This window comes from Haplochromis burtoni, unplaced genomic scaffold, assembly GCF_018398535.1.
Source record: "Haplochromis burtoni strain Fernald_Lab_line unplaced genomic scaffold, NCSU_Asbu1 Contig_275, whole genome shotgun sequence".
In the NCBI taxonomy this organism is placed as follows: Eukaryota; Metazoa; Chordata; class Actinopteri; order Cichliformes; family Cichlidae; genus Haplochromis; species Haplochromis burtoni.
The window spans coordinates 276,435-288,394 of NW_024582636.1; the positions used below are offsets into that span (position 1 = coordinate 276,435).

At 39.9% G+C, this 11,960-nt stretch overlaps 1 protein-coding gene across 2 annotated transcripts in view; it reads left to right on the plus strand.

Annotated features, from left to right (window-relative positions):
* adcy5 (adenylate cyclase 5) overlaps positions 1 to 11,960 on the plus strand; it is a 93,358-nt gene that overhangs the window by 55,535 nt on the left and 25,863 nt on the right. For both annotated transcript variants that reach the window (XM_005940077.3, XM_005940078.3), the window contains exons 4-6: positions 3,952 to 4,063; positions 8,338 to 8,465; positions 10,845 to 11,003. In XM_005940077.3, the coding sequence (XP_005940139.1) occupies positions 3,952 to 4,063; positions 8,338 to 8,465; positions 10,845 to 11,003 (399 nt within the window). The remainder of the gene's footprint in view (positions 1 to 3,951; positions 4,064 to 8,337; positions 8,466 to 10,844; positions 11,004 to 11,960) is intronic.

An 11,960-nucleotide genomic window follows, 5' to 3' on the forward strand; every position in this document is an offset into this window, starting at 1 on the left:
CCCTGGTTATAACTTTAAAACCTGTAGCACATGTCAGACTTTCCTGTCTTTCTTTCTTCCATCCCACAGTCACCCGCTTTCCTTCATTAACCGTCACTACCCAATTAGATAGACCTGTGCTGAGTCCAGACACATCGGTCAAGTGTCTGGTTTCACTCCACCTCCCATGCAACAGTTCACCGAAAGCAATCAATTATTCTCAGAAATGTGTACCCCAGAGAGGGAACTCTTAATCCTTTGCAGCCTAAGACCCAAATTGAGTAAATTTAGGAATTTTGGAGCTGGAGTTCATTAGAACACGTTAGCGCTCTTGACATATGAGCAGTCAAGAGAAAAAGGTAGCATGTGAACCCTGGACAAAAAACAAAACAAAAACAAACTGGTATAACGCTTAGACAAAATAAATTTCACATACCCGAAATACACTCACCTCAAAGCAACCACAGGGCCAGTCTTGGCATACTGTACAAACACACCATGTTCTTTCGCCTGTGTAACAGCCACTTACCCTGTGAGATTCATGTGAGCTTGTTTGGTCTAAAACATTTCTTTATTTATAGCATCCTCTTCTCCTTCCTGGAGGGTCTTAATTTGAAAAGCTAATTGTACATAGTCAGGGAAGTGATTAAATCTGCTCCTCATAATGTGAAACAATGACAACGCTTCTTGCCTGCAGGTGTTGTTGCACAGCTGAATATCGGATCGCTGCAGACAGTGTATGAACTTGTACGTGATTGTGTTTACATCAGAGGCAAAAAGGCGTAAGTTAAAAATGATATAAAATGAGTGAATTGAAGTTTACATTAGAATGTATTTGATAAAACACATTGAAATATGTCAGGAATATGGAGTCTACCTGTGAATCAATGACTGAAGAAAACATGAATATTCACAGATAAGTATGAAAAAAACAATTTCTCGAGAATGAACGACCTTGAATGATCTCGCATTAATCTGCCTTTACTTTTTAACCACATTTTTCTGCACTGTGATGTTCCTTTAGGCTCTGTGCATTTGGTACGGCAGCACAGTTTTATCATAATGTAATGACACATGTTCTAATAAATTATAGGATTAATCTGAGGTCTTTATTCCCCACCTGACCATGACTTACAGCACAAGTTGTTTTCCAGTCCTCTGCTGTGAAATGAAGATTTGGAAACTAAGTAAAGTGAACTCTCTGACATACAGGATGTAAACATGTATGCCAAATATGATTTCTTCTCTTAAACAGTCCTTTGTGAGCATTATTTAAACAGGTGTTTACAAGTCTAGTAAGTGACTGTACATACTGAAGTAACAATTTGTTTTTATAACGACTTTAAATATTAGCATCTCCTTTTTCTGGAGTGAAAAACCTGTTATGCCATATGGGGCTGTTTTTTTTTAAACATTTAACACTTCCTCTAATATTTTCTAACATCAGATTTTAGCCAGATTTTTCATATTTCAGTCAGATATTTTTAACAGAAGATTAGTTTAGCTTTCCTTTCAGGGCGTTATTAGCTGGCTCAAGCCCATGTGTGTCATAAAGTGTACATTACACTGCACGTTTATATTGCAATAAAAGCAGCGTAGTGCAATGATGTGCTGCAAAGGTCAGCTTCAAACATTGCAGTTTGGATCAATCAAAAATCATCTTTTCGGGAGCAGGTAAGAAAAACACAGTGTGCATTCTTTTATTCTTTCTTATTTTTCATATTTTTCTTGTTGAGGCGAAGGCAAAGAAAACAGTTCTTAAATCACTTATAAAGAAAGCATAAAAAAGGATAAAAATGAATTTGAGAGGCCCTGCAGGACTTGGTCTTTTGAGCTCTGCAAATTCCAGGCTGTCCTTCAATCTTTGCATTAAATTGGGAACGACTGTCATAATAAAAAAAAAATCTCTGAATAAAAACCATTTATATCCACTAAAATCTGTTCATGCCTGTTCACCCACCTCCCCTCCTAGATTAAAGCAGGAGATAGATGTGTTGTATTTTTTAAGCTTAAGTGAGTGTTTGTTACAGCTGCTGCAAGAAAAACCCTGCTAAGCAGTATTGTTTTTTGCAGCACACGAGGCACGGTCTCATCCCCTTAGTTTGAGTAATGAAGTTCATCACATGTTTCACCCCATGAGGACATCAGAGAATAACTACACTCATTGAAGAAAGAAATGTCAAGCGTGAAACAAGACTTTCTGTGGGTTACGATGTTTCACAGAACAACTTCAGCCATTCACAAGCCTTTTTCGTGGCTTTTATCTGAGTGTACGTGAGGCCAATCTCGCTGTCTCCCAGAGCTAAAGCCGAGCCTATTACTGCCTCTATCTGCCAGCCTGGCCTCTTTGTCCTTGTTTCTTTCAGTGGTTCAGCCTGGTGAGATCATCAGCCCCGCTGTTGTGCCAGTGTCAGTAGAGTAAATGCCTCAATCGCAGAAAGGCCTGTGCTGTATCATCTTACCTTGTTCCCAGCTAACTTTTCGCAAGCTCAGAGTTACTCCACATGTATTAGACACTCTCTCTCTCTCTCTCACAAACGCACATGCAAACACACACACTTTGCACAGACCTCATTTAAACTCCAGATTAAAGCCATTGTATTACACATGACTGTGCAAAGCCCCCTCAGCCGCAGTCTCACACCTTTCATCTGCATCAGTGGCTCCAAGGTACATCTTGAAATCTCTCGTCTCCATCTCCATCAATTCATTTGAACGCTTTGTATTACTTTTCTTTGTGAATTCAGTAAAAACAACAGCTGTCAGCATTGGCACATATTTTGAATTGCATATAAGTAAACAGAGTGTAGTCTTACAGAGCTTTATTAGTAGCCAAAGTGCCACATCATCTGTGTAGTTTGAAAACTTGTTGTGAAATGACTTTATCGTCTAACTTATCCAATCATAATCTGATATATAGAACCTTTTGTCTCAATGACAGCTCAGTTGCTGTCCACCAACTATTTATAACACATAAAAGACTCATGCTGTTGAACTAGAGTCACACTGAAACACAGACAGAAGCTCTTACCCAAGCTGCGAAACTGCTTTTCGTCTGTCATCAACACTTGCTTATCCTCTTCAGCGCCACAGCTGACATTTGTCTAGAGGTGTGGTATACGCTGAACATGGCTGACGCCAGTGGTCACGCTCACGCTCCTGTGGGCATTTTAGTGTCACACTCATTGAACTGTGGATGGAACATGTGGGCTCAGAAGGCTTGAAGTCATGCTGGCCCGAGCTGCTAGAAATCAAACATGGAGTTGTTTTTAGGATAATCTATTCCCACAGTGCTGATTGCACGGAAGCCATAGGTCAGTTTGGGATTTGTCCTGAATAATGCTGACCTTGCCACCGGTGGCACAGAGATTTGATTCCCGGTAGTCCTCTGACTTGTTCAAACAATAAGAGCTTATTTAGATCACACGTGGAGCAGCAGCAAAGCGACAGTGTCGTAGCTACAATGGCAGCCTCGAGGAGGGTGCAGTAGAGCTAAAATTATGCTTTCCAAATGCTACGTGAACAAGCGTACTCCTGTCGCTCCTGCTTTTGTATTTCATTCCTGTTTCCAGCCTACATCCTGACAGCTGAATTGAGCATACTTTCATAGTCTCATCAACATGTTTGACGTACACATAGTTGATATTTGTTTCAGTCACCCTGCAAGTCTTTACAAGCCGTTAGTGGTTTGCAAAAACATTGCCACATATCTCCAGAGAAGAATTATTTTAGCTTTCACTGGATTTCCGTGGATTTATACTTTGTAGTGAAGTTCATCACAGGGATGTGAAAAGTAGTACTCAAAGATACCCTTTGCTCATTTTTGTTAGCATGCAGTATCTTGTTTTTCTGCCTCTTCAGGTAAAAGTGTGGTCAGCAGGGAAATCACTTCAGTATAGAGAATTCAGGGAATGAGAAAAAGGCTTTTCTGAATGAATTCTGTCTCTTTTGTCTTTGTGTTTCTTTCTGCAGCATCTTATTTGCGGACATTGAGGGTTTCACCAGTCTGGCATCGCAGTGCACAGCACAGGAGCTGGTGATGACTCTCAATGAACTGTTCGCCCGCTTTGACAAGTTGGCAGCGGTAAGGATGTAATCGCTTGCATGTATATGTAAAGAGCTGTGCAAAAGTCTTTTGATAGGAAAATGAGAAATAGCTGCAGTGATTCATTGGAAACGTGTGCAAGCATACATGGAAGTATAATATATATATATAATATGTAAGGTCCTACAAAGCTGAACCCACAGTGGGGCTCATTGTCTGATTGTTGGTGAATGCAGCCAAAGTGCTTAGTCTCATCTGATGTCTCTTCGTCTGTTTGTGTGTGTTTAGCTCACCCTCACCTCTGACTAAACAGACACTGACCTGCAGGTTTTTATGTGTAAACAACACAGAGAGGAAAGATAGCCGTGTAATCTGGGTGATAGCCTTAAACAGCTCCTGCCTGTGTTGTTGCAAAATATGAAGAATAAAAATGTAAAATATAGCAGGACAGATAAATGCATCAATGCACACTTCCTATAGGTATGATAAAAGAACAAAGTTTCTTTCATTTTGAGGACAGTTTAAATGTATCCAAATTACAAATCTGAAAACAGTAAAGAACTTAGAAAAGCACTGATATTAATTAACGGCTAATTCATTTCTTCTCGGCAATCAGACAGGACCTTCTATTCATTTCGCTTTAAGGAGACAAGAAGCGATGAGAGGATATGTAGTTTTCATCTAAGGATGTCTCATACAAATGCTACACTTGGACATAAAAATAACTGAGGCCCCTGAAGCTCCCGTTGGAGCTGGGGCTTTTTCATTGTTTGATTCCTCTGTGCACTTCTTGCTCGCATTCTCTGTAAGAAAGAGGAGCTAAGGTATGAAAAAGAGATGCATGTGAGGTCAGGGGAAAAATGTCTGTGTAACGAAAGGCCCAGTGGGTGTTAATTCTGAAAATATTTGCCCTTATTCTTTTATCTGATATTTGTTAGTGGTCAGACAAACCTGACTCCAATTTCATTATCCTGAAGTACAAAACTGCATTTGTGAAAGTGGATCATTTCAGTAATGCAGTAAAAGAATGATATACAAAGACGGGGAAATCATTTTTGGGATAAGTTTGGTCACTGACAAAGAAAGGAACAGCCCATTATATTTGAGTAGACAGAATATCAAGCAGAAAATCCCTCAGTCTCAACAAAAGGTGAAAGTGCTGCTGTCAGATTAAATCAAAATCGAGCTCTTCAGCATCAACCTGACCCACTGTGTTTGCAGCAAGAGAAATGCTGAATATGACCCACAGAACACTATCCCCACAGTCAAGCACAGAGGTGGAAACATTTGTATTGTTTTTCCTGCTAAGAATACAGGACGACGTCATCACACGGAGGGCCCAGCGGACAGGGCCATGTACCGTAAAATCTTGGATGAGAACACTGAAAATGGGTCGTGGATGAGTCTTCCAGCATGACCCAAAGTGACTCAAAGCGTACCATGGCAACAGTGGAGTGGCTAAAGATGGTCATAGGGTGGCCGAGCGAGTCTTCAGACCTCAGTACTAAAGTAAATTGTGGAGCTAAAGCTTCCAGTTGCCAAGCAGCAACCAAGAAATTTAAAGGATTTAGAATATTTCTGTAAAAAGGAGTCAGCCAAAAACCGTCCTCTGTGCAAACCTGGCGACCAACTACAAGAAATGTCTGACTGCTGTGCTTGTCAACAAGGATTTCTCCACCAAGTTTTGCTTGGGGATCAAATACTTATTTTATATAATGTACTTTTTTTCTGGATTTTTGGTTGATATTCTGTCACTCTCTATGAAAATGAAACTACAACAAAAATTAGAGACTGTTTATTTATTTGTAAGCAAGCAAACTTCAGCGGGGGATCAAATTATTATTTCCTCCACTGTTTAAATACTGTGAAAGCAAAAGTTTCAAAATTTCCCAGCTTCCCCAAAGTGTCCCCAACGATGCAGTAGGACACTCATACATTCTCTGGTTAATGTATTACTAAAATATTGGTGGTATAGCGCTTAACAGCATAGTTCTTATTTTTCAGGTCTGCATTCACCACAATATTTCTAAGCGCGTGGAGACAAAGGAGGTCCTGATACAGAAAACTCAGAACAAATCAAATGCAACTGCAGCCCTCGTGCTCAGTGATCACAGTGTTTCATTAAAAATGAATGAAGCTTTCAGAGAAAAGCATCAGCTTTGATGCTGCCGGTGCGGGCAAGTTCTAACAAAGACTGAATACTCATACTTTTCTGCAGCTGGCCTGAAAATCATTATCGATTTGGTCAGTTTGGTTACAGGTGCAAGAACTGCATGTATGTGTAGCCCACAGTATTTAGACACCAGGAATTAGTAAAGTAACCTTAGAGGCAGCTGGAAAAGGTCATTAAATACATAGTGAATGCTGCTGTGAACACAGACGTGAGCGCAGAGTTCCAGTGTTTAGAAAGCACACCATAACATCTGTTTTATGTCTGAACCGCAGTTTCATAGACGCACATTCAGGAACATTGATTTTTCTTTTTTCTTAGACAAAAACATCTTTGTTTTTTCAGCTAAACCTCAATATATACCATTTGTTTCTAAAAGGTGAAAAGCTAATTAATATTTCATAGTGAAACGCCAATAACGGCATTATATACCAGACAGGTTGCAACTGACACTTTTAGGTCCATGCCAGAGGTACCTTGTGTCTCTGCAAACACACAAAGACACACACAGCTGCACGTATTCTCTTTCTGTCCTTCTTACACAGTGGAGCTCATTGTAGTTTCTCAGTCCCATGTGCTAGAGCGATACTCAGGTGGCCATCACGAGACACTATATTCTCCTATGCCTTTAGGATCAACAGACAAACACATGCGCACACTGCTAAATGATTCTAAAAGTTAAAAGTTTTAAGGCAAATGTGAGGCATCTATACTTGGTTATTGTGGAAATCCTAGTTTATGAACTCTGTGGAATACCAGGATTTCTGCATTCATTTAATAAAAGAGAATTTAGGAAAATTGACATAAGTGTTGGAATGACAAATAGATAATTTTTTGAAAGCAACTGACTCCTAGTCTCAATAATGGTCTCAATAAACATGTGGATCAAAAACTTGTCAGGCAAGTTGTTACAATAAGTTTTGCCAAAAGAAAAAAATTCTCAATCTCAGGCTATTTCTTCTCTCATCTAGTTTCATTGTTTTGTTTAGTTTTAGCTCTAAAAATCTTGGCGTGAACTTTACATAGCATTGTAGGGGAAGCAGGGGAGAAAAATAGAAACAAGGACTAAAAGCCAAACACCATCAGAAATGTGTACTAAAACATTTTGGTATCATCACATCACAAATTTATAAAAGATAATTGGGCAGATTTACAAACTACAAACAAAATCTTCGAAAGTGTAAAGCATAGAGAAAGGGTCATCATGGTTTGAGGCTAATTTCTTTCCTCGGGGAGTTCCAATCACATGAAAGCAAACTGATATTAAGATTTTTATTTTTATTTATTTATTTATTCTGTCAGGGCAGCAGGCCATCACCCAAAGCTTAACAAATCAAGAGAAAGAAAAGGATAATTTGTGGAAAATCTGATCTTGATCTAAATCCAGTGGAATGATTTAAAGATGACTGTTGAATGTCAAAAGAAACAAACAAAATCATCACTGTGCAGTTTCCACAGGAAACAGCCGGTGGACTTTTTTTTTACCCGTGCTGTCCAAATTCTAAAGATGTCTAAAAGATGAACTTTTGGGATTTTATTAGTTTGATCACATTGATTTTGTCAGTTTTTGTTTCACTAATGAAAAATAGATCACATTTATAATAATGCACACGTCCCAGTAAGGGGATGAAGAAATTGAGTACCAGGTTTTCATAGCTTCTAATAAGGTGTCTTCTCCTTTTCATGAATATACAAACAAAACATTGAGCTGAACTCTGGTAAAAAGTTTTATATTTAGGATTAAGTAGGAAATTATTCTATCAGTGCAACAATAACTTTAAAAATCATTAGTTTATTCAACAGCAGGAAAGGAAGTCTTTTGTTATTTGTTATAATTTATCAGTCATATGATTTGGCCTGTCTTACCTCAGTTCTGTCTACTTGATTTAGTTGGAAACTACTGAGGTATTTTGTCCACTGAATTGCAAGATACTATAGTAAGGTGAAAGATGAAGAGAGGATATCATAAGGTGGATCCAGTTATAGCTGTGTGTCTTTGTTTCACTGGCTCCCAGAGGTCTCCCACCATCAGTGAATTGCATAAAAGTGAAGTAACTCTAAAACCCATTGCAATAACATCTTTATTTTCTAGGATACCTCTCCAGTAAGTTGCTCTTTCTTGTGCTCATGCTTCCCATGACAGGAGAACCACTGTCTGCGGATCAAGATTTTGGGAGACTGCTACTACTGCGTGTCTGGTCTGCCGGAGGCGAGGGCCGACCACGCCCACTGCTGTGTGGAGATGGGGCTGGACATGATAGAGGCTATCTCGTAAGTTGCCCCCTGACTGTAACAAGGCATCTGTGGCTGCAATTAAAATGCTTAAATATGTGCACATAGCAGACAGAGGTGGGGCAAATGAATAAATGGATGATTTCCAGATGCAGTTTTAGTTATATTTGATGTTCCATCTACAGGGTGGGCCATTTATATGGATACACCGTAATAACATGGGAATGGTTGGTGATATTAAAGTCCTGTCTGTGGCACATTAGTATATGTGAGGGGGCAAACTCCTCAAGATGGGTGGTGACCATGGTGGCCATTTAGAAGTCGGCCATCTTGGATACAACTTTTGTTTTTTCAATAGGAAGAGGGCCATGTGACACATCAAACTTATTGGTAATGTCACAAGAAAAACAATGGTGTGCTTGGTTTCAACGTAACTTTATTCTTTCATGAGTTATTTACAAGTTTCTGACCACTTATAAAATGTGTTCAATGTGCTGCCCATTGTGTTGGATTGTCAATGCAACCCTCTTCTCCCACTCTTCACACACTGATAGCAACACCGCAGGAGAAATGCCAGCACAGGCATCCAGTATCTCGTAGTTTCAGGTGCTGCACATCTCGTATCTTCACACCATAGACAATTGCCTTCAGATGACCCCAAAGATAAAAGTCTAAGGGGGTCAGATCGGGAGACCTTGGGGGCCATTCAACTGGCCCACGACGACCAATCCACTTTCCAGGAAACTGTTCATCTAGGAATGCTCGGACCTGGCACCCATAATGTGGTGGTGCACCATCTTGCTGGAAAAACTCAGGGAACGTGCCAGCTTCAGTGCATAAAGAGGGAAACACATCATCATGTAGCAATTTCAAATATCCAGTGGCCTTGAGGTTTCCATTGATGAAGAATGGACCCACTATCGTTGTACCCCATATACCACACCAAACCATCACTTTTGTTGTTCCAACAGTCTTGGAGGGATCCATCCAATGTGGGTTAGTGTCAGACCAATAGCGGTGGTTTTGTTTGTTAACTTCACCATTCACATAAAAGTTTGCCTCATCACTGAACAAAATCTTCTGCGTGAACTGAGGGTCCTGTTCCAATTTTTGTTTTGCCCATTCTGCAAATTCTGTGCGCCGATCTGGGTCATCCTCGTTGAGATGCTGCAGTAGCTGGAGTTTGTAAGGGTGCCATTTGTGAGTAGCTAATATCCCCGAAGGGATGTTCGACTAATGCCACTCTCCAGTGACATGCGGCGAGTGCTACGCTGTGGGCTCTTGCTGAATGAAGCTAGGACAGCCACTGATGTTTCTTCATTAGTGACAGTTTTCTTGCGTCCACATTTTGGCAAATCCAACACTGAACCAGTTTCACGAAACTTAGCAAGCAGTTTGCTGACTGTAGCATGGGAGATGGGTGGTCTCGTAGGGTGTCTTGCATTGAAATCTGCTGCAATGACCCGGTTACTGCGTTCACCAGATATCAACACATTTCGATCCGCTCCTCACGTGTTAACCTCTTCGACATGTCAATGGCTGTGAACAAAGAGAAACTTGTAAATAACTCATGAAAGAATAAAGTTACGTTGAAACCAAGCACACCATTGTTTTTCTTGTGACATTACCAATAAGTTTGATGTGTCACATGGCCCTCTTCCTATTGAAGAAACAAAAGTTGTATCCAAGATGGCCGACTTCTAAATGGCCACCATGGTCACGGCCCATCTTGAGGAGTTTGCCCCCTCACATATACTAATGTGCCACAGACAGGACTTTAATATCACCAACCATTCCCATGTTATTACAGTGTATCCATATAAATGGCCCACCCTGTACTTTGCCACATATGAAAGTAGTAATGAATAACATCACTTTATTTCCAGAAACCATTAAAAACAGTTTGTGACCGTGTTGTCAGCTGTTGTCAGTGCCTCTTTGCAACTTCACAGTCAGAAATATTCTCTGTCAGTTTTTAAGATGATTATTGTTGAGTCAGATTAATAATCCTCAGATTAGGCTAAATGTCTGTGGTTGTCCTTCTTGTTGCAGAAAAATGAAATACATTTGCTGTTAAAGAGCAATTTCACCCAAATCACATAATTTCCATTTTCTTTGTAGCATGTAACCTTGATTTCAGTTTTATGCAGGCATTCGTTTATGAAAGTTATGATTCCCAAAGTGTTGGATGAAATATATGGACATTTATGAGTTTACGGACAACTCTGTCAAAACGATCCGGTATGCATGTAGGGATTAAAATGATGAAACAGGAAGTTGCTTGCAAGAAAATGCAGAGATATAAGATGCACTGGAAAAAAAAGTGATCCCTGGGATACCCTAACATCAACACACTGGTGACGAAAAAGCTTAACTTGTAAATTATCTCTTAAAAATGCTATCTGTTTTTATTTGCAGGCTGGTACGGGAGGTGACTGGGGTAAACGTCAACATGCGAGTGGGCATCCACAGTGGCAGAGTGCACTGTGGGGTGCTGGGGCTCAGGAAGTGGCAGTTTGATGTCTGGTCCAACGATGTCACGCTAGCAAATCAGATGGAAGCTGGGGGCAAAGCAGGGTATGTCTCTCCAATGATATTCAAGTTCAGACTGCCCTACTCTAAAAAAAAAGTTGGGATGTTGTGTAAAACTTAAAGAAGAAAAATAATTGAATCATCTGCAAATGTGATAAACCTGTTTATGTTGAGAAAATGTGGCATGTGCCAAAGTATTAGTTCATTTAACATTTGTTAGGAGCAAAACGTCTAAAAGAAATTTACCACTGTGTAGCATCCCCTCTTCTTTTAACAACCGTCTGGGAACTGAGGAGGACCAGCTGGAGTTTTACCGGCAGAGCTTAAGTATTTGGAACTGAGTGCTGATAACAAGGTGGAGGGTTCCTCTCCTCTTTAGCCGAGAGGATGTGGTGTCACTGTTTTCCTAAGAGAATTTCAAATTTTGATTCACCCAACCACAGAACAGTTTTCCATTTCGTCTCAGTACATTTTTAAGAGAAGACAGCAGTGTTTCTGGATGTTCATATGTGGCTTCTTCTTTGCGTAAAAACACTTTAGCAAGCATGTATCAACAGGACGGGTAACAATGCCTCCTAAGCCCATGCAGTGATTTCATGGTTACAACTTATTGCACATCGCTGAAGCTTTGCTCATCCTCACTTCTGAGAAACTCTGAAGATGTTCTTTGATAACCAGCTGTTGCTTTTTAGTAAAACTTACATTTTCAGCGTTTTTGTTTCCCCCCCTCCAACTTATTTTGAGATGTGTAATGAAAAATGTGCTAATATTTTTCACGTTTAAAATATCTCAATTTAAACATTTAATGTTTTATATTTTCCACTATCAACAAAAGCTGGGTTTGCCAAATAGAGTTGTAACCAATTTTGCTAAAACTGTTATATTTAACAGCCCACAGAGTTGTAGATATGAATATACAGTGTCTGAATAATCTGTGTGTGTGTGTGTGTGTGTGTGTGTGTGTGTGTGTGTGTGTGTGTGTGTGTGTGTGTGTGTGTGTGT